Source organism: Muscardinus avellanarius (assembly GCF_963383645.1).
Source record: "Muscardinus avellanarius genome assembly, chromosome: 1".
Lineage (NCBI taxonomy): Eukaryota > Metazoa > Chordata > Mammalia > Rodentia > Gliridae > Muscardinus > Muscardinus avellanarius.
Genome location: NC_137786.1, coordinates 30,656,809 through 30,680,119, shown reverse-complemented (window position 1 = coordinate 30,680,119; position 23,311 = coordinate 30,656,809). Strand labels below are relative to the sequence as shown.

Below are 23,311 nucleotides of genomic sequence, written 5' to 3'. Positions count from 1 at the left end.
AAACAGGATAAGTATTAATGCAGATCAACCAAGGGCGAAGGAGGTTTCCTTGGAGTTCTTAACAAAACAGGAAACAGCTTGGTGAGAAGGTGTATTTGAATGGGCAATGGGAAGGAAAAGCAAGATAGATGGAAGAGTCTTTGAGGATTCAGAAGTAAGAAAGCCAAGTCATGGAGTGTATGCTCAGTGTGGGGACTGCAGACTTCCTACAAACCTGTTCTCCAGGTTCGTGTTTTGTATGTTTTAACCACAGTCTCACCCATACCACTAGGAAGAAATTAGAGCTAAAATGGGTTATCTTTGGACTGGGTATGCAAGAGTGATATTTTGCTAACTGGCCTCCAACTATTTGGAGCTATTTGCTGCTATAACATCATGAAAACCGGGCTGTGGACCTTCATTGGATATTCCAGCCCCAGTTGTCTAGTAAATAAGAAAGCTATGTCTACTCTCGACCAAGATCCTGTTTGCAATGAAGAGTTGACCTGAAAAGATAAAATCCAAATCTATTACTAGCCTAGAGTCTGCTGCTATAGAAACTAGCCAGTGGACCAGCAGAGATGTGCTTACTACCAGGACTCACCCAATGTGTGATGAGGGTCAACATGCAGCAGAGCTCCCACAGAGGTGAGTGGCTGCCATTATCTTCTCTCTGAAGGTTTATGTTTTCACATGTTTCCTCTGCTGGGGAGGGAAGATACACAGTGAGCTGAGAACTCAAAAGAATACAGTCATGACATCACTATGAGTATGTCTAATTTCCTAGCACAGTAGTTTTAGAAAGTGCATGGTAGTGATCACAATCCAGGACATGTCTCAGGAAATCCCAGGAAAAAAAAAAAAAAAAAAAAAAAACTTGTTTCTTATTAGCCCATAAATTGTCCCTGGAAGCATTTTTATAGAGAAAAAATTTTTAATTAGGATAATTTCTTTGATCCTGGGCCAATGTATAAGAAAGTGTGAGCAGATGACAAAATCTACTTTTGCCTGTGACCACCCTGGTCTCTATCCCGGCATTCTTCCTCAAAATACATGGAACTCTGATTTGACAGAGCCGTCTGAAAAGTATCTGAACTCACCCCAAAGGTGTGGTTTACAGCATGTTGATCCCAAACACTTTGATGCAATGCCCAAAAGAGTAGTAAAGCTCCAATAAAGTGTTGGTATAAAAAGCCTGCAAGCAGTGTGTGAAATCCTATTTCCAAGCCAAGCTGAGATCACCAGAACAAAGAGCTCTTTCTGGCCTGTATGTACCTAGTGAAACCAGATGAGAGAGGTGAGCAGCATTTGAGACCCTCTGGTATGAGTAGAACAGTGGCTGAGATCTTAGCCATGGCTCTCTTGGTCATTCTCAGGACCCCACACTCATACAAGGCTTGGCATGCTGCTCAGGTCCAGCCAGTTGTTTTTATCCGCACTGTCTCTTCAACAAAAGGAGGGATAATTGCACTATCACAGACTTTCCATAAGTCCGATGATTTACTGCATGTTTTCATATTGCCAGACTGCTCCCTCCCATGGGCCTGACAATTTACTAAACTTCATACTGCAGTTTCCTCGGCTGATAAAATAGATAGTAATAATCTGTGCTTAATCATGAGGATAATCATGAGAACAAAATGAAATTCAAACAATCAAGATACTTTGTCCAGTGCCTGGTCCATAACAGGTGTTGCAGAAGTGATAAGTATCATTTTTAATTAAAATCGGGCTTTTCCCATTTGATTTAAATTAGATGACCTTGATGGATTAGTTGGGGCAGGTGGATGAGAATGTACAACCAGGGAGGCATTTGGGAACAATCCTGGACCCCCCAAAGAACAGCACGCCAGCTAGCTACCTCAAAAGATGCATTAATGAACTGTATCCAGTATTGAACCAGGAGCCTCAACATAAGGGAGCTACTTGATAGTGCCTGTGCACCCCAAAATTATTGTCTAAGATTGTCACTGAGATTGTGTCAATTGTCCCAAATATTTCTATTTCTGAGTGATGTCTTACAGGAGGTAGTAGCAGGTAGTAGCAGAAAAACCTTCAAAAAGTTGTGCATTAAGTGATGTCCAGGCGGTAGATGGAGAATCACCTTCTGATCAGGAGAAAGAATAAAGGCTATGTTTTTAGGGGCTCATCAAGCAACACTTAGGTCTTTCAAGTGGCCTGAGACAGACAGCTTTGCTCCCTACATGTTCTTCCCTGCCTCTAAAAAACTAAAATTTAAAAGGAAATTAAAGCCATGTGTTTCTGAGAATTTACACTTAGTTCATCAAATCTATTGTTTTTCTGAGCATTGTTTGAAGTCTAATAAGACTAACGATCCTATTTTTTAAATGTTTTTTAAAATCCTTTTTTTTCTTAGAAGGGCATTGAGAGGCTTTAAAAGTTGTTCCAAGGGTAAAAATAATAATATTAATAATAAATTGCTCAAAACTCTCAAACCCCTGCAGGTTCAAATTTTCCTTAATACTCTGAACTCAAGGGATTTGAATTATTACTGGAGCTTATTATCTCTTTTTATGGAACTTTACAAAATGAAAAAAAGAAATGAAGAGGTCACTAGAGTTCACTGTGGGGCTTGCTTCACAACTGTGCCCATAGCCCAGAATTCCATAACTTTCTCAGACAGAACCTTCAAAAGAAGCCCTCCTCCCCACCCAACTTGGCATGATCAGTGGAATTAAATGGTGTCATTCTGAGGATATTAACCTTCCAACCTGGATTATCTGGGGATGCTGGATCATAGCCAGAGCCCTCCCGGAGTAACTCTCTTGTAGGGCACACAATCTATGTCACATAAAATGGATGATTTAGTGTTAGATGACTATGGAGTGGAAAGAGAGCAATTTTTTTCCTTGCGGGATATGTGCAAAGGAGTGAACTTCTGTGGCTACTCCTGAACTCTCTCCACTGTCATCTGATGACCTCTGGTGGTGGAATTTTTCCCAGCATATGTGAATCAATGCTTCTGAGCCAAGCCAACCCATGCAACATTTTCCTACATTCCCTTCCTCCTGTTTTGTCATTCACGTTAAGCAAGGAACAAGAATCAGTTGCAAACACCCAGAATAAAGTGCTGCATGTTCCTGACCAGGCGATCATTTCAAAGGGTCGTGTGGTGCTTTTTCTTTCAGGGAATCTCTGATACATTTCCTGTAACAAGAAAAGGGAGCCAACATGAAGGAAAATGTGGCATCCACAATTGTTTTCATTCTGCTACTTTTTCTCAACAGCAGACTTCTGAACGGTAAGTAAGAGACTGTCCTGCTCTCTCTCATTGCCTGGGGTGTTTGTCAAGAGGGTGGAGAAGCCATCATAATCTTCCTGCAATGCCATTATTAGAGATAAAAATATTTGTGTCACACTGCTATTAAATTATGTGCAACATTTTTGCAAAAAAATTAATGTGAAATGTTGTCATTGTGCTTTCTGCTTTCCATCCTCATGCTTGGGGGTGCAATGAAACAGCTCTGAGGATGACAAGACCTGAGTTCCAATCCAGATTCTGCCAGTTGCTAGCTGTGTGACCCTGAGTCAATTGCTTCATCTCTCTGGCTTTCCAGTTTTTCAAAGCAAGGATAATGATTTTCCTCCATCTCACATGAAATAACGTATGTGAATAATCTTTGAAAAACCACAAGGGGACGTAAGAGATTGTTATCACAGGGCGGGGGGCTCTATTACCTTTACTAGTAGGAGAAATAAAGTCCACAGCTAAACGAGGTGTGTGCCTGTCTATGTACATTGCTGTGTGTCAACCCTAGTGCATTTCTGGGTGTGCAAATTTCTGTATGTACCTGTGTATGTATTAACTCTTTATACTAACTCATTTCAAATGCTTCTCTGTGTGTACCTGTGTGGGCATACGTGTGTGGACTTATGCCTGTGTGTACTCTGAGAATTTCCACAGGTGTCTACTTCTGTGAGTGTATGTATACCAGAGTATACTGCCATAAGTTAGCCCCTGTATATATTTCTCTGTGTATTTATTATAAGTGTGTATGTAGTGTGTGTGTGTGTGTGTGTGTGTGTGTGTGTGTACATTTCAGATGTGGGGTCTGTGTGGGTGTGCAGCCCTGTGTCTACATACCTGTAGGTATGGTACCTGTGTGGTTGTCCCTTCCTGTGTGTCTGTGTATTGAGAGAGTCCATTAAGATTAACTATTTTCTCTAAAGTGGATGCAGGAACATATGACTAATTATAATTTCACAATTTTATCCTCTTCTCTTGAATTGCCTAAAAGTACTATTAATAACTAGAAAAAATGTGAAAGAGATAAGGTTTTGAGAAAAAATGGAAAGCAGAGGTCGAAATACTCCATAAGGGAAACTCTAAGTATTCAAATATTCAAAAATTGCCCTGACTGGCTTTGAGTATGCTCATTACTAAGCTATAGACTTTGGGGATTTTTCAATAAGCTTTTCTTTCTATGACACACCTTCCTTACCCTTAACAAAAACCAAAGAAACTCTGCATTATTGCCATGATTCTCAATAACATTATCCTGAAGAAATCTTCCCTAGAGAATGAGCACTATTACAAATATTGGCAGAACTGCACCACACTGACAGACTGTTTCAGCAGGATCTGTGAGCTGGTGCATAGCTTGGCTCCCATCAGCATGACCAGCAGGGTGTCTCTGGCTCCTTCCTGGGTACCATATCATACCATCCCGTTAAATTCTTCTTCTGGCCAGGTTACCTGGAGATCCCCTTCCCTCCATGTTCCCTGGCCAAGCTCTCCTGACCTGCTCTTTCTGATCTGGTGCTCAGCCTGGAGTTCTGGCCTAGGAGCCTGCATGAGGAATAGAGTAATGGTTGTAGTAGAAAACAGGAGAACCCCCTGATCTGCTGAATTCAGCTCTGACAACTCTTCTCTGCTTCTGTTTTCTCAAAACAAGCCCTGGGCCCTTGGGCTGGACAAGAAGGAGCGACTGCAGTGGTACAGACAGTTATATAGGTGGCCTCTCTAGCCCAGCAGCATCATAGAAAACACCTAGGGTTACTCTTTTCCTCTTTGGATATAATAGCCAAGCCAAAAAAAAATGGGAACCAGTCATCAAAGGGCTTTGGGTATTAGGTCACTAAAAAACTCCTGTCCCCTTGACATTGTATTTTCCATATCACTTCATGCTGACCTTCCAACTGCTAGCCTGAGAATGGATACATCTCTTAGATAACCATAGCAGCTCAAGGAGGACCTGCCCATTGTCCTACACTTTGCTGTGCCCTCTACCCTCAAAATATCCATAGAATTATAAGGAACCCTTTGCCACCTCACCACAAAAGGACCTAGGGAAAGAGGGAGAAAATATTAAAAAATAGGAACTAAAACCCAAGGGTCATAAATGGAAACAGGGAGGATGGAGAGAGAGACAGTAAGACTGGACATTAGGTCAAAGCAGAAGAGAATCAATGGAAAGAGAAGAAGGAAGGAGGGGGATATGGTAATGTCCAGATAAAGGGGACATCAGTGACATAATAAACTAAAGATATAGACAGAGCTGGAGTTAATAGTGTGGGGATGATAGAAGGATGGAAATTGACAAGCTAAGAGACGTGCCAGAGAGTAGTGTATTGTCAAGGGGTGCACAGGGATGTTTGCCCCTGAGGAAGAATCCTTTGTATGGTCACCCTTGTGCTTTAAGAGACCATATGTGAGAGAATGTCATATTTCTAGTCTCCAGGGGAGGAAGGCCCCACACTCTTCAGTCCATACTCATCCCCTTGTTCCACAGCCTCACTCTCCATTGAAATATCCCAGATAGTCACTGGTCCCTCATATGCTACTACAATTCCAATCTCAGCTGCCACCACCACCACCACACAAAGCTCTCTAAGTGACCTATCAACACCAGAATAGTGCATCAGCTCACTGGATGCTGGTTCCCAGCACTGCAGCCCTTGGCCTGCTCACTACTGACGTCACAGAGGCCTCATCAGTCACTGGTCTCAGTAAACTCAATCTGTCCCTGTTGCCAGAAGAATAATCAAATGATTAAATTGACCTCAATATTGACTCTAATGGTTTGTGCCTTTTTTTTTTTAGGAGAATTACCTCCAGGCAAACCTGAGATCTTTAGATGTCGTTCTCCTGAGAAAGAAACGTTCACTTGCTGGTGGAAGCCTGGGAAAGATGGAGGACTTCCTACCAATTACACACTGACTTATCACAAGGAAGGGTAAAAAGTTCTCCTCTCTCCTATCAAACCCATCAAGAGTATTCATACCCTCTAGGTCATAGTAGTACTGGTTCTGAGTTAGAATTACCACCTTTCTAGATTTACATCAAGAGAGCTCTTACCACTAGGGAAAGGGAGTCTAATGTCTTGGCCCGCTTTCTCCTGTTAAAGTTCTTTATGAGTTCTCTCAATCTACATACCTGTATCTCGGCCACAGTGGCAACACAATACTAGCAATGTTTCAAATTTCCTGTCACAAGCTTAGATTGCAGCCCAAGGCTCTAAGTATTTCCTAAGTGGCAATTAATCTTAGATGTTTATCTATAAAGCTTGTGCCATTCATCATTTTTTAGTATACATGTTCACTTTTGCACTATAAGGAGATTATATAAATTGGCATCATGTAATCTTTGACAAATGTAGTACATTGTTCAAATTTCTTATCCAAGAAAATAAAGAACCCTGAGCTGGGTATGATGGTACACACTTGTAATCCCAATAGTTGGGAGACTGAGACAGGAGAATCACAGGTTTGAGGACAGCCTTTGCAATTTAGTGAAACTTTTTTCAAAATAAAAGAATAAAACAAGGGTAGGGCTATAGCTCAGAGGTAGAATCCCCCTGGGTTCCACACCCAGTATAAATAGTAAATAAATAAATAAATGAATAAATAAACAAACATACATACATACATACATACATACTTGTAAGTAAAAGGTGAGAAATTTTCTTTAGCAAGTTACCAATCCAGAACTCAAGGTCCCCTAGAGGGCATATTTGGGTATAATGTTGAAATGGCAACTGAACTAGAGCATCTCTGGATGAGAATTTTGTTAAATTCACAGTGACACCCTCCTGGGAAAGCTGTATCTTGCCCCTGTAAAGAAAACAATATGTAATACTGGTAGAGTAATAGCTTGCCCATTTCCAGTCATAAACAGATTTTAGAAACTCAAACTTGCAACCAAAATGAAATAAGCCACCATACCTGTGTGATATGTCTGATATTGCAGCTAATATGTCAAAATATGAGAAGCCTACTCAGCCACTTCAGGCTAAAATTTCTCCTTTCAAAGTTGCTTCACTCTGCTGCTGAAATGGTACCATCTGAAGTGTATTGACATCAGCTTTATCCTCCTAAATCCTTTTTATTTTTCAAATGTAATTCTACATGTATGTGCAATAAATGCTACACTATGAATGGCCCCACTGTGTGTAGCAGGGGCAGGTAAAAGCCCCAATTTCCTAAGGTGCCCCACTGGTAGTGCCTGGGTTTGGCAGTCTCTGGGCTAGTGACAGCTTGGGGTTCATTGGCAGGGTATACATATCACAAAGCTCACAAAAACACCTGCAGGAAGGAAGGGTTGATGAGAAGCATGGTAACTGAGGCCCTAAAATATCCTTTGCACCCCTCTCTCCAGCACTCTTCTCTTTCTTGCTCCCAGCTGACAAGGGCAGAACATAGAAGCACAGAGAGCTATTCTTCTACTCTGGGTTTTGTGCTTGGAATGCCTGATCTCCAAAAACCAGGGGTATTAATCTATGAAGAAAAAAAACAGACTTGTTATTACTTTTTTAACTAATCCTAACACATTACTCATTGCAGAGAGACCATCATCCATGAATGTCCGGACTACAAAACCGGTGGCCCCAACTCCTGCTACTTTAGCAAGAAGCATACCTCCATATGGACACTCTATGTCATGACGGTCAACGCCACTAACCAGCTGGGAAGCAGTGCCTCAGACCCCCTGTATGTGGATGTGACTTACATAGGTAAGGGGAAAGGGCTGAGGCCACGAAACAGTTACTCCATTGTATAATTAACAATAGTCAAACTCTGTTGAAGTCTTACTGGCTTATGGATGGATTCCTGACAAGAAAGATGAGAAAATTCACAACATCCTGACTGAGCATTTCAAATTAATTTTCAGTCTTTCAAGGCAGTAAGTTTAACACTTGGGATCTTGGTGTTCTTGTGTTTTCCTCTTACCCTATTTCCCATCCTCTTGTACCCAGCATGAATGTTCCATGTATGTGTCCTTTGTCAGTTGTTTTCTCCTGCCCTCCCCTGCAAGCCATATCCCCTTCTTCCTTGACAGACTGGAATATCCTTTCTTTTCCTTATGGAAGACAAAGCTACTCCATGGAGAAGCAGCTCTTAGAAGGGTTTCATCTGGTTCTGCATCCACAGGAATTTCTCCAATTGCTTTGCCCTAAACTCAGCTCTCAACATCTATAATTCTTGACAGCCTGAACTTTTATTTTATGCGTAAAACATTGGGCAATAAATAGTGTTATCTGAGCAACAGGCTGAAGGCTAAGATCATAGATGCAATGTTTGGAGAAGCCATTAACAAAGTAGAACAAAGTCAACCTGGGAGATATCCCTTACTTTGCATGATCAAAAATAAGCTTCAGGGCATTTGAGCATCAGTGGCTCTTCTGGTTTAGCCAGGACAATTAAAGAAATTCTGGGACAAGAGATGGCTTGGCCAGGACCAGGATAATTCCTCATCTTGGGTAATAATTTATTAAGTTGCTAACTAAGATCAAGTCTTTCTAGTTTACATAATACTACCCAAAGAAAAAGTAAGACAATTATTCACTTGCCCATCACACCAGAAGCAAGTTATTCATGGTTGATCTTTAAAAACTAGAAAAACTTAGGCCAGTGTGATGGTGCACACTTGTAATCCCCAGGCTTGGGAGGCTGAAACAGGAGGATCGCACAGGTTCAAAGCCAGCCTCAGCTACTTAGTGAGGCTCCCAGCAACTTAGTGAGACCCTGTTTCCAAAGAAAATAGGAAATAGGTCTGGGAGTATAGCCCAGAGGTAGAAAGCCTCTGGGTTCCACCCCCAATATCACACACACAAAAAAAAAACCCTAGAAAAACAGTACCAACTGACTGACACACTTTAATATTTAATATTTTATTTTATTCTCCAACAAATCATTGTAATGAACATTGTCATAAAAGCTCAACTTGATCTCAGCTTAAGAAAATCAGAAAGGCAAACTCATTGACAAGTAAGAATAAAGTAAATTCTGATCCGATAAATTCATCTGAGATATAAAGTCTTTAAGATGATAAATGGCATTTCAATTTTTGTGGGCTCTTTCTTAATTGCCTTGCCTTCAAATGTCATAAAATGTGGGGGAAGAACAATGAAAAGAAATTCTTAAATGAGAAACTATTTCAGTGAAGGTGATCCATAAGACAAGTGGCTCATTAAAGAAAAGTCACATGTTTTAAAACTGAAATCAACAAGAATGTGTAAAATTTGCATTGACTCTGATAAACATTCTTTGGTAAAAGAATGTGTATTGAACCATGTTTTTTTTTTCAAAATAATAAAAGAAATAAGTGTTCATGGAACTCTCATGTAACATTGCTAGCACATAGTATTGGTAATAGACCATGGAAGTTCACTTAAAAATTAATTTTCACCACAGAACATTCTCCATCAGCTTGACTCTCATCCAGTGAGAACCTACACATTGGCAGAAAATTGCACAGAAGTAATTTACTTCATGATTGTTGTTGCGGGGTAATATTTAGCTATGTTAAGGACTCTTGAAAGTAGTGGTAGCCAGGCATGGTGGTGCATGCTTACAATTCCAGCATTCGAGTGGGTGAGGCAAGAGGATTTGGGTTTGTGGACAGCCTCAGCTACTTAGTGAGTTCCTGTGCGACTCAGTGAAACCCTTTTTAAATATAAAGAATAAAAAATAGGGCGGGGGGCGTAGCTCGGAGGTAGAATGTCCCTGGGTTCCATCCCCAGCACTGCAAAAAAAAAAAAAAAAAAAAAAAAAAGTAGAGGTCCCAGCTGGGAGATGTTCTTCCTCCTACAGGACATTTGGTAACACAGGTACATAACACAGCCTCACACTAAAATGACCATCTATTCTACAATGCCAGTAGCACTGAGCTTCAGAAACCTTGCTTTAAAGGATTCATTCTCATTTTACTTGGACTTCTGTGCAGGCATTTTTTAATCAAAGGCATTACTCAATATATATCTAACTTAAAAATTCTACTAAGTGATATTTTAGGAAGTATACACAATAATCTTTCGGTATTAAAGTTAGGATTCATGGAAAATTTGCTAAATTTCATTTTTATGCAAATGTAGGCCACGATTCTCAGTACATGATAGTTATATGCACTCTTTTTCCATGTGGTATAGACACTAATTTGAGGAGGGAATAAATGAATGGAGAAAATGCAAAAAAATGCAACTGACCAATAGGTGTGAGACTAAGATGAGGCAAGCCAGTACCTTAGGCACTTCACTCTCACAGAGGTGTTCTCATACCTGTACTTAGAGAAATCTGAGCTAATGGCTCCTTCATTTATTTTATTATGACACAATACACATAATAAAATTAACCATTTTAAATTGAAACCCTGAAGCATTAGTTCATTGACAATGTTATGGAACCATTACCTAGTTCCAGCTTCCAGCTGAGGGAGCAAGCTGTTTAAAATTGTTTCCTTAAAAAGCCCATCACTCTAAATGAAAACTCCACTGCACTAAGGAGTTACTCCCATTCTTTATTCTCCCAACTCGCCATGATGTTAACCTGCTTTCCATCCCCAAGAGTTTGCCTGGATATTTCATATGTATAGAATGATACAATACCTAGTTGTGCCACATTTGTATATTCATTTATTAGTGATGGACGTTGGTGTGTTCCCACCTCTTGGTTATTATGAATAGTGCTGATATGAACATTCAGATACAATTTTAACCTGAAAATCTGTTTTCAGTTTTGAGTGGTTATATATCTAGGAGTAGAATTGAGGAGCAACATGATACTTCTATATTTAACTATTTTGGGAACTTTCAGGCTGTTTTCCACACCAGTTGCACCAGTTTACATTCCCAACAGTAATGCATGAGGGCTCCACCCTTTCCATATACTCAGCAACACTCATTTTTCACTTTTTTTCATTCTAGCCTTCTGGGTAGGTATAAAATAGTATCTCACTGTGGTTTTTATTTGTATTTCCAAGAAGACTAAAAATAATGACATTGAACATCTTTGCATGTGCTTTTGGCCATTTGTGCCTTAATGCTGCACCTTCTGCATCTCACTTGTCTCAGTCAAACTCCAACCCTGCTTACCAGTACCCACCATCAAACACAGAGTGTCTCACAACCATGGTGGAGAGAAATGGCTAAAAGAAACGATTCTAGGTCATGGAGTTTATGGTTCAATTATCATTTCTATCAAATATGCAAACTCTGGAAAGTAATTTTTTCCTCCTTTAAGCTTGCTTTCTCTTCTGCAGAATGGGCCCAGTATTAACACGTTATAGAGTTGTTGAATTCAGTAAATAAAATGATGCAGGAAGAACCTTTTAGGCAGAGTTGGAATTCAGGAAGCATAGGAAACTTTAGTGATCATTTTGCTAGTGGGAATTCGGGAGACATTTGCTCAATGAGTAAATGAGCCAACAGGCTGTTATGGAGTTGCTTAAGGTATCATTACCAACCTCTATACAAATTAATAATTTAATATCTAAAAGAATGGATTCCACTCACCACGGAGTACTGTGTATGTTTGAATGTGAACTGTAATTGAGGAAGCAGAAGTGGAATCTATAAACTTGTTACCTATAAAGTTATAAATATGAATGGATGCTTCACAAAAATCATGTACATCATCAAGGAGAATCTTCCTCCCAACTGAGGAAAATGGCTTCAAATACCCCCCCCAATAATCCTTCATCCCAATTTCCACTTGAAAATTTTAGCCTAATCTCTATCACCTGGTCCTTGCCATTGTGAAAATCTATCTGATCTTGGCTTGTGGAAAGTGAAAAACATATTAGGAATGACATCTTGGCTGCTTGTTATTTTTACCCTCCAAACCTCCATCTTCAAGCACAAACATGACTGATCACACACTAAGACAGAGACAGTATCACCCTTATCTCCCAGGGACTTAGAATATTCTGAGAAGCATGGGCTGATTCGTAGAAAATACAGTTCATGATGGAAAAAGAAGAGGTATTTGTCATGATAGAAAATAAAAGGTGAAAGTGATTAATGCAGCTAGAATTGTTTTATATATATCTACAGTTGAACCAGACCCTCCTGAGAACCTGACTCTGGAATTAAAACAGCCAGAAGACAGAAGACCATATCTGTGGATAAAATGGCTTCCACCCACACTGGTTGATGTAAGATCTGGTTGGCTCACACTACAATACGAAATTAGATTAAAACCTGAGAAAGCAGCTGAGTGGGAGGTAAGTCAAACAGGAGTGAACCCCTCACAACCAAGAACAGATTTTTTCTCCAATTAGTGGGGCACCATGTTAGCTTCCCCATACAGACATGACCCACACAGATGTGGAAAAGCCTTCTCTTCTCTATTGGTATTGAGAAGGGTTTATTTTCACTGCTCTCTGGGAGTTCCTTGCACTAAACAGATTTCTACCCCAATTCCCCAAACCACCCTCCTAAGTATATCTTAAAACTTTGAAAATATGTAAATTATGCTGGGTAGGAGGTAGAGGGAAATCTTAGTGTAATATGTCCATGATCAATGGCTATGTTTGTAAATAAATAATAGTCTTCAATGTAAATAAATAATGCTTTAACATTACTTAGTCTGCTTAAAATTCATCACTAGGAACCTCACTGTCACGTACAATTACAATGCACCGATAAAATTTTTAAAGAAATATATTTACATGTTATGATAAGGAATTAATTTAATTATTTTATATAGAGAACTTATATACCAATGAGGAAGTATCATTCAATATTTTGGAAAAATAATTAAAATATGTATTCATATTTCAAAAAGAAATGATATAGTAAATTACAGGCATATGATATTCTGCTCTTAATTATTTTAGTATATGTCTCCTTTTTTTTTTTTTTGGTGGTGGCACTGGGGTTTCTGGAAGCCCTTCTACCTCCAGGCTATACTCCCAGACCTATTTTATTTTATTTTTTTTTTAAAAACAGGGTCTCTTAAGCCAGCGCAATCCTCCTGTCTCTGCCTCCCAAGCGCGGGGATTACAAGCATGCGCCACCACGCCTGGCTCTCTCTTTCTTAAAAAGAACATTTTTCAGCTAGGTGTGGTGGCGCACGCTTGTAATCCCCACGCTTGGGAGACGGAGACAGGAGGATCGCGCAGGTTTGAAGCCAGCCATGCTGGCTTAAGAGACCCTGTTTCCAAATTTAAAAAAATAAAAATTAAAAAAAAAATAGGTCTGGGAGTGCAGCCTGGAGGTAGAAGGGTTTCCAGGAACCCCAGTACAAAAAAAAAAAAAAAAAAAAAAAAAAAGGAAGAAGAAGAACATTTTTCAATATAGCCAAAATGAAAGCATCGCCCAGAGGAAAAATTAATTTAAATTCCTTAATAATATATAATAGCCGGGCGTGGTGGTGCACGCTTGTAATCCCCACCCTTGGGAGGCAGAGACAGGAGGATCACGCAGGTTCGAAGCCAGCCATGCTGGTTTAAGAGACCCTGTTTCCAAAAATAAAAAAGTATAAAATAGGTCTGGGAGTGTAGCCCAGAGGTAGAAGGGCTTCCAGGAACCCCAGTACCACCAAATAATAATAATAATAATAATAATAATAATAATAATAATAATAACAACAACAACAACAACATATAATAACGTCCATAATTTAATTTCCCCAGTTATTTCAAAAATATCTTTTAACATCAGGTTTGTCCAAACCAGAATCCATTCGAGGATCACACATAGGACCTTGCTATTATATCCCTTCAGTTTCAGTGCACTTAGGAAACTGGGCCACTGTCTCAGAATATCCCACCTTCTTCGTTTGTCTGATTAGTCTTCTATGGGGTCATTTAGTTAATTTTTCTGCTTCTGTATTTCCTACAACCAGACATTAGATCTAAAGATTTCATTAAATTCATACTGAAGAGTCTTTGGCCAGTGTACTGATAATTTGTGCTTCACAATGCATCATTATCAGGAGACACAGCCATCTGGTCAACCCACCATAACTGATGCTTAAACTGACCTCTGAGGAAATGACAACATGATCTCTTAATTATAAAATTATACTTAATTGGAGCACAATGGCTTCAATGAAGATCCAGTTTTCTTCCAACACATGGCTTTAAACATCAATTAATAATCCTTAAATCTGTTACTTCCCTGGAGCTTATATATTTTCCAATTTTATTATCCTTCTCCATTTATAATGTTAATTTATTAGTATTTATTCTGTCTTTCATAAATTAGAAACAAAGGAGTATGGAATGTTTGTCTTTCTGAAGTAGAGCTCCAAATGCTGAGATAGAAAACAAGCTGAATTTTTGTGTGAGATTTTTTGGGGGGTTGAACTCAGGGTCATACACTCAGTTGTAGCTACTTCTGAGCTACATCCCCATCCCTTTTTGTTTTTTTATTTGAAACAAGGTTGTGGAGGACCTTTCTAAATTATGAGGCTAGCCTTAAATCTATAATTCTCCTATTTTAGCCTCCAGAGTACTGGGATTACAGGCCCATGCCACCATATCCGGCTTGTGTGAGCAGTTTTTAAGAGGAGGAAAAAATGAATCTGAAAATATAAAATGGAATGGTGATAACAGAGTGTCCTCTAACAGTGATCATCCAACCTAAGCCTTCTGATAGTTTATCATTTATGGGGAAAGTCTTTTTCTTCATAAAGAGAATCAGAGTGACTCCACTTTTCTTTGTTCCCCCTTAGACACATTTTGCAGGACAGCAGACACAGTTTAAGATTCTCAGTTTGTATCCAGGACAGAAATACCTTGTTCAAGTTCGCTGCAAGCCAGACCATGGATACTGGAGTGAGTGGAGCCAAGAGAGCTCCGTGAAGATACCTAGTGGTAAGTGTGTTGACTATACGTCTGCTTTTATTTCTGAATATTTTAAATGGTAAATTTGCACGTAATGACTACTAATAGAAACTACTTTAAACCTTATTCAGGAAAATAAGTATAATTAGTTTATAGTCTCTTTACCCAATACAAACATACTTGGAAGAGTGCATTGCTCCCTAGATGACAGTCAGTGAAGACCTCTAGAATAAGACTGCAGACATGTGTCTTAGAAGGCTTAATGATGAGTCATTCTTCCTTCTCCATCTGCCTCATTGCTATCATTTCAAAGGTCCAGTGAAACCATCCTCTAGTTCTCCAAGAATTTGTAGCATGGTATCACATCCCAAAGACATGAACTGATGGCTAATCTCTGGTAAGGACCATATGTTGGTCTCTTAGCTATAAAACAGTTTATGAGACTTTCCTCAGTTCTAACCAAGTGCCATTAAATATTATATAGTCTTATAGTCTACAGGTGAATACTTGATCTTGCATTCCTAAAGTACTTATCAGTTTACAGTGTCTCTACACAGTTTGTTGCTCCCAGCCCTCATGTATTCAAAGAGAATATAATTTCCACTAGGAGTAAAAAAAACTGAAATGCAGTGAAATTGGGGAGTCTTCCCAGAATCATAGTACAAAGTATAGCTCTTCTGACAACTTGCCAATGCCTGAGAACTTCATTTTAGCTCGGCATACCAGAAGAGCACTGAATTATGAGCAAAGATTCCAATCTATTCCATCGTTATCTAACCTATAGTAACTAAAAGCCCAGGGTCTACAGGCAGAAGGCATGGGTTCAGCTCCAGGCTGTAACTCTATCCTGACATGACCACAAGTGAGTTTCTCTTTGAATCTGTTTCCCCATCTATAAAATGAGGCAATATATGCAAAGAGCTTGATGTAATTGATGGCCTTTAGTAAGAACTTAACAAGTTTAGTTTTATTAGTAGTACAACTGACCATAGATTTCCTCTTTAAAAATCAAATAAAAGAATATGTGAGAAGATTTTAAATTGTATAAAGTATTGTAAAACATACACAACAAAAAGTATTAATAATATTGGGGGAAAATCAAGCCTGTCATTGATGCTACTTTGGATTGTCTTCAAGTCAAAAGAGAAGTTTCATGCATTAGGTTGGCTTGTTGGTTTGTAATGATCCTATAGATGATCAAAGCTTTCTGGCTGTTTGTTTTCTAGACTTCACAGTGAAAGATACCACCGTTTGGATCTTCGTGGCTGTTCTTTCTGCTGTCATCTGTTTGATTGTGGTCTGGGTAGTGGCTTTGAAGGGATATAGGTACTTTACCCTCTCTCAGACCTTCTCTCAAATATGGTTGTTGGGAAAATGGCTAAACATAAAAATATACAGAGATGATGGAATCCTACAGATGATCCAACACCTTATTTTAGCCACTAATTACAGTATTTCTGCCCATTTAAAAATGTAAATACTAAAATAAAGTATAAGACTGAGTTCATCTGAAGCAGGTGCTCATGATTATGAAAAAGTAAAAATCTGTCAGAGCAGCTAAAATTAAGAAAAGCAGATAGTTCAAATAACCCATTAGCTTTGAAATCAGCCTTCTAAAGTAGCCAGAGAAAATTTTAATGTAGTTATATGTAATTATTATCATTATTACTTATTGTTAGTTACATGTAGCCCAGAACAATAGCTCTTACAGTACCTGTAGCAGCTACTTGAAGATAGAAATAATCTTTCAAAATTAAAAAGTGAGAAAATGAGTGATTTATCCTATCTCACAAATTATTTTCTAGCATGATGATCTGCATCTTTCCACCAGTTCCTGGGCCAAAAATAAAAGGATTTGATTCTCATCTGCTGGAGGTAAGTGCCAGAGGCAGAGACTGTAGTATAATTCACTGTGCTGTAATAATTAACTTCACACATGCACACAGCATCAATGCAGCCTGGTCACCTCGGTCATCCTTCTCCAATTGTTCCTCCTGGTCAGCATGTGTGTTAACAGAAAGAATGTGAGGGATGAGGGTGATAACTATCAGATACTGATAGTCAGAAGGCAAGGAAAGAAAGCCAAGAAAATGTAAAAACTTATGGTAAAACAAGGCTGCTTAGAAACACAGAGATAATTGTCTCATTCAAATCAATTTGGAAAGAGGATGAATATTTGGATTAATACAAAGCAAAGATCACCACTACCACCTTCATAAGAAATCAGTAAAAGCTTCCATTTAATTTCTTTACAGAGCCCAGAGTCATGGAAATTTCTATTGTCTCTGTTGCTCAGTTTGAGTAGTCATTTGAATTCTAAATCTGTACAATGGTTGTTGGGGTTTTTCAGGTCACATTGAGAGTGATTCAAGAGAGAATTAAATAGCATTCAGGTGGGCATGGTGGTGCACACCTGTAATCCCAGTACTTGGGAGGCTGACACAGTAGGATCACAGGTTTAAAGCCAACCTTAGTAATTTAGTGAGACCTTCAGCAATTTAGTGGGATCCTGTTTCAAAATAAAAAGGGCTGGAGATATAGCTTAGAGGTTGAATGCTTAGGGTTCAATACCCAATACCAATAAATAAATAAATACATAACTGTGTTCTGGAATGAAAAGAGAGTTTAGAACATTTTTAACTTCTCTCTGGGGTTGTAATATATAGTTTCATTTTTACCTTAACTTTAACAGTAATGAATGCAAAAGTCATTACCTATATATAAAAGCAAATGCCACTTGCCCCGGTTATTGTGGCTGATGGTGCAATATGTAAAGTGAATACCAGAGAATTTTTCTTGTCCACGTTCTCTTTAGTTACAAATATCAGAACACAAATAAGAGCCCAAGAGTTTGGCCCATTATTCAGTCTTTAAAGAACTAGCATGATTGTCTTGGCTAACTAAACCGACTCCTGACTAGCTCCCAACTCAAACTGCCAGCCACAGAGACTTAATGATGATGTAGTTACTTTCAGGGCTAAATTTTTTTATCTCATTTCTTACCTTATCTCTAATCCTCCACTCCCATATAGACAGTATTATGCCCATTGTTTAAATGGAGACACTGAGGTTAAGAGAATAGCTTGTTCAAAGTCATATAGCCCTTAGAAGTGGTACAGCCAAGGCTCGGGCACCAGTACCTGATTGGAGCCAGAGGATCAGAGGATCAGGAAGAAGAGGGAGAAGTGGGAGGAGAACGTGAGAGAAAGAGGAGGGGAGGTGAATCAGAGAAGTGGAAGGAGGTGCAGTCGGAAGAAGAGGGGAGGAAGACGAGGGAGAATAAACAGGTTAGAAGGGGCGGGAAAAACGGGATAGGAAGAGAGAGGTGGAGGGGAAAGAACTAGGAAGCAGAGGAGGGAGAAAGGGAAGAAGAATAGAAGGAAGAGACAAGAATGGATTTACTCTGGCTACACTCTAGAAAGTAGTGGAGGAGGTCAGGGGCCAGCGAGGATGACCTCAAAATGGTTCTTCCAGTGAGTACTGAAGTGCTGGCACATGCAAGAACACTGTGGCTTTAGATGTTTTGCAGGCTTTTTTTATTTAATAGCTTTATGTTTATGATATGTATATACCACTAAACTAACATTCATTTTTGCTTAAAGAGAGTAAGTTAAAATTGTGAGTTGACTCACAGAAAAGCATTCAATGAGTAATCTCCAGAAAGTGACAGCAGGGGGGCAGGCACAAAGATACCTGGGGGTTGGGAAAGTCTGTGACCCCTTCCCATGCCCCACCTGATGGCCGTAATGAGCAGACTGCACTCAGCCGTGATGTCGACTGGGCAGGCAAGAAGCTTAACAGCTGTCTCCCTTGTTTGTGTCTGTTTCAACAGAAAGGCAAGTCTGAAGAACTCCTGAGTGCCTTGGGGTGCCAAGACTTTCCCCCCACTTCTGACTGCGAGGACTTGCTGGTGGAGTTCTTAGAAGTGGATGACAGCGAGGACCAGCAGCTAATGCCTACCCATTTGAAAGAACACCCAGGTCAAGGCATGAAACCCACATACCTAGATCCCGACAGGGACTCTGGCCGGGGAAGCTGTGACAGCCCTTCGCTTTTGTCTGAAAAGTGTGAGGAATTCCAAGCCAATCCCTCCACTTTCCACACTCTTGAGGTCATTGAGAAGCTAGAGAATCCTGATGCAAATAATACCTGTACCTGCGACCCGCAGAACACAAGTGCGGAAGGCAAAATCCACTACTTTCATGCCGATGGATCCAAATCTTCAACGTGGCCTTTGCCACAGGCCAGCCAGCACAACCCTAGGTCTCCATACCACAGCCTCGCTGACATGTGCAAGCTGGCTGTGGGCCCTGCAGGGGCACTGGCCTCCTTGTTGGACAAAGCAAGCAAAGATGCTTTAAAATCCTCTAAAACCATTGAGACTGGAGGGGAAGAAACAGCAGCCGAGCAGAGGGAGATGGAAAGCTTCCCTTCCAAGACTGAGGAAGACACAACATGGCTGCTGCCCCAGGAGAAAAACCCCTTTATCTCCACTAAACCCCTGGATTATGTGGAGATTCACAAGGTCAACGCAGATGGAGCACTAGCCCTGCTCCCAAAACACAAAGAGGACAGCGACCTGACAGAGAAGCCTGGGGCTCCTGAAGCCAGTAAGGAGTATGCCAAGGTGTCCAGCATCATGGACAACAACGTCCTGGTGTTGGTGTCGGATCCGCGCACACAAAGCCTGACTTTGTTTGAAGAATCGGTCAAAGAGGCTCCATCATCGTCACTTCAACAGAATGGAGCGGAGAGAGACCTGGCCTGCTTCACTATGACACCAAGCAGCTGCAGACTCCGACAGGGCGGGTTGGATTACCTGGATCCTGCGTGCTTCATGCACTCCTTTCATTGAGCTCTGACTCATGGAATGATGGGTAACATGCGATTTTTCTTCAGGTAGCACTACAGAGTGACGTGTGACGCTGGCAAGCGTGGCTGGAATGGCACTACTCGGCCCTTTTTCACACTCGAATGTCCCACCACTGGCCTCTTTCTCCAATAGCTGATTTCCAGAACCAGTCCTTTTGTCTCCTGTGATTTGTAGATTTACTTTGTGCTAGTAGTCATAAAAATTGTGTTCAATGAAATCAAAGCACATCGCTTAGTATTCTTGAGGGACGGTGCCGAGACGGTCCATCCTCCGGGAGTGCCTTTCATGGTTCAGTAGGTGACAGAGGAAATGAAACGGTCATAAGAGCTTAGCATGGGAAGGTGACAAATCTGTGGAAAACTCCATGAAAACCACTTTTGGAAAACAATTGTTTTTGGTCTTTACACTCCTCTCTCCCTTTATCAGGGTGAACTAAATAGAACACATTTCAAGGAAGTGTGCAATCCACAACACCTAGCAGGTTGTTTGCATCAGCTCCTATACCTTCCATTGCAACATGCAAGCAAAATAATGCCTCCGAGTTTCCTTAACATAGCTGGAATATGTAAAGCATGGATTTCTCCCCCTAAATTTTATTTCATTCCAAAGTCTCTAGAGAAGATAATCTGGGAAAGTAACATTTTCTTGCCCAAAAGGCCAATGAATTTCATGCAGAGAATCCTTTTAGAATGTTGTCCTGCTTTGTTGCAGTAGGACAGATCATGTATTATGTATGTACCTTAGTCTTTCCTTAGTGAAAAAAAAAAAATCCCAAAAGACTAATTTAAAAGATAATCACAGCAGGATGCTAAGAGAAACACTGCCTTACTGTACATATGGAGTCTACTTTAATACAAACCCATAAGTTTAGCAATGTATTTTTGAAGACTATTTTTCTATCACTTAGGTAAAATAAAAGACTATTTTCTATTTTCCCAGTACTGCTGTTTATGTATTCAGTGGGTACAGTATTTTCTGATACAAGGTTATAAAGAGTATTTACAGGACATAGTAGAATACACACTCCGGTTTGTGGAGTAAAATGCCATACCAATCCAAAGCTCATTAAGGAATATGAAGTAAATGACAAAATTCAGTTTCCTACACAATGGAGTATAATTTCTCTTGTTCTTTTTATCTCTAGGATACTTTGAGAAACCACTAACAACAACACAGGGTTTTAGAACTCTCCACAGACAACAAATTATTATTTCTTCTATGAGTTTAGGGTTACTCTGCTGTTTCTGGAACTTCATAAATCTATTATGAGAAAGCATGGTTTTTAACCATGTTGTTTCAAAGACAGAGGCTTGTTTTTGTTTTGTTTTTCTGAGCAATCTTGGACAAAAAAGACTTTTAAGTAAAACCAGGAGTTAGTATCTCTCTGGAATAGATCCATATGCAAAATTTTGGCAGAGGCAGAAAGTGCTTTCATATCAGGGGTGCGCAAATAAAAGTTCTAGAAAACCAGGCATCTGCAGGGAGTTAGGAACAACTCCAAAGGTCAGGATACGGTGGTGAGAATCTACACATCAGTTCCAAGGTCAGTTTTCCTGAGAGGGATCAAACACTTGGATCTCCACTTCAATGGGAATGTCCCTGATTCCTCTACTGAGCAAACTGCCTTTCTCTATTTTTCATTTCACCTTGGCAAATCATTCTCTACCCATTCACTAATTGGACGTAGAGAACTCAGCTCACGTCCAGTTAATTAAATATTCCACCCCAGCAAGCCCATATTGATAGCAACAGGATTCAGAGGCTCCCTGATGATTGAAAGCGAACACACTGCCAGTTCTTTCAGAACTGAAAAAAATTATAGATATGAAGGTCTAGAATTTTCCCAATGTGCAAACAACTTCTTGTGAGCAAGGGAAGCTCACTCAGTCCCCCACAGCTCAATACTCACTGCCTGAGGACCAACTATATTAACATCCCCCAGGTACTGTTTGAAAATTCTGTTCTGTCCCCAGCCCAGAACTATGGAATCAGAATCTCCTTTTTACTAAGATCCCAAGATGATTCATGTGGACACTGAAATTTGAGAAGCACTGGCCTAGCTGACCATGGTCACTGAAGGTTATTTTCATGCATCAAAACAACTTCCACTTAGAAAGTACAGATCAAGTCTGTTTAACCTACAATGAACAATAGTGTATATAAAAAGAAGGCCAAAAAAAGAAATCTGTTAGTGGTTTAAGATTCTCACAGAATGGGGAATCTTAAATGAATTCAAATAAGAGAATGCCTGCACAAGTATAGGCAAGGGGACCAGGGAGTATGGTCCACCTTGAAAGACATTGACCAAAGACAGTGATCGCCAAAGCTACTATAGTCTAAGTCTCTCCCTGTATAGTCCATTTTTTCTCCAACATATATGTGTGTGCATATATGTGTGATATTTATACATATGCACATATATATTTGTTCATGAAAGTATGACTGACAAATTTGATATAAGTATATATAAATCACTACTTTGAAGACATAAAAATCTGCTTTTGACATATAATTTTATATATAAATGAAAAGTGTTATGGCTGGCTAAAGACTTGAACTAAATCCCTAAAAATCCCCAGTTAGCACTCATGGCACTCGTTAAATAAAGTCAAAACTATAATCTTACAATCAGTTATCCCTCTTTACTTGACTTTTTCATGACCTAACAAAACTTCTATGAATTAGACATCTATTAGAATGGAACAACCAATACTTGGGACCAAAAGACCTGAGTTCTAGTCCCATCTGTTTTGCTTTGGAGAGACCAAAATTCCTTTCTTGGGATCTCAATTTTCTCTGAAAATGTTGGACCAAATAATTTCTAAGCCCTTTTAAACTGTGACTTCTTAATTCCATGACTCACTGAATATTTTCCTACAAAGATCATTTGAAGCAATGCCCTATATCTTAATTAAGCTATCAAATAATTGCTTTTCATTAATTATAGAATCCAAAGTCATCTTCGGCAATGTGCTTATCATACTTCACTTCTTAAATCGTCAGCCTCAGTGGATCTACATGGATTGCACATAAGTTTTATGTCATATAGATCAGGAATAATGGTCTTAAGATTACATGAAAATCCATGTGTAGAGACAAGAGGTATAAGAAAAGAGACATATTGAAGGAGGCACTCATCTTTAGAAAAATAATGTTTTACTAAATGTAGCCATGTTCATTCCTAGCTGAGTAAACAGTCCCAAATCTCTTTTCTTATCTGGCTTTTTTATCTTTTTTCTTCTCGTGATAGTTTGTGAATGATCATTGCCCAGGTGGCTCACACAGCCTTGTGCTCTGAGTTTTAAAAAGTCATACTTTATAAACAAATATCTAAATAATCAAGTTCCAAAGCACATGGAAACAGTCAATAGGTAATTTACAGAAGCTTATGACTCAAACAGCAAAATGTTCTCTGGTCAGTTTGAACAAAT

General features: G+C 39.6%; 1 protein-coding gene across 2 annotated transcripts in view; it reads left to right on the top strand.

Moving 5' to 3' along the window:
- The window catches only part of PRLR (prolactin receptor), a gene marked incomplete at both ends in the record, with an annotated part of 45,179 nt that extends 25,317 nt beyond the window's left edge, over positions 1 to 19,862 (top strand). Inside the window, 8 exons of one of the 2 annotated variants that reach the window (XM_080700721.1) lie at positions 3,129 to 3,241; positions 6,044 to 6,176; positions 7,783 to 7,952; positions 12,270 to 12,439; positions 14,896 to 15,037; positions 16,234 to 16,333; positions 16,813 to 16,882; positions 18,840 to 19,862. In XM_080700721.1, coding sequence (XP_080556847.1) covers positions 3,172 to 3,241; positions 6,044 to 6,176; positions 7,783 to 7,952; positions 12,270 to 12,439; positions 14,896 to 15,037; positions 16,234 to 16,333; positions 16,813 to 16,882; positions 18,840 to 19,862 — 1,878 coding nt within the window. Of the gene's footprint in view, positions 1 to 3,128; positions 3,242 to 6,043; positions 6,177 to 7,782; positions 7,953 to 12,269; positions 12,440 to 14,895; positions 15,038 to 16,233; positions 16,334 to 16,812; positions 16,883 to 18,839 lie in introns of those variants that run through there. The other variant, XM_080700722.1, reaches the window with a different exon arrangement.
- Positions 19,863 to 23,311: the final 3,449 nt, after the last annotated feature.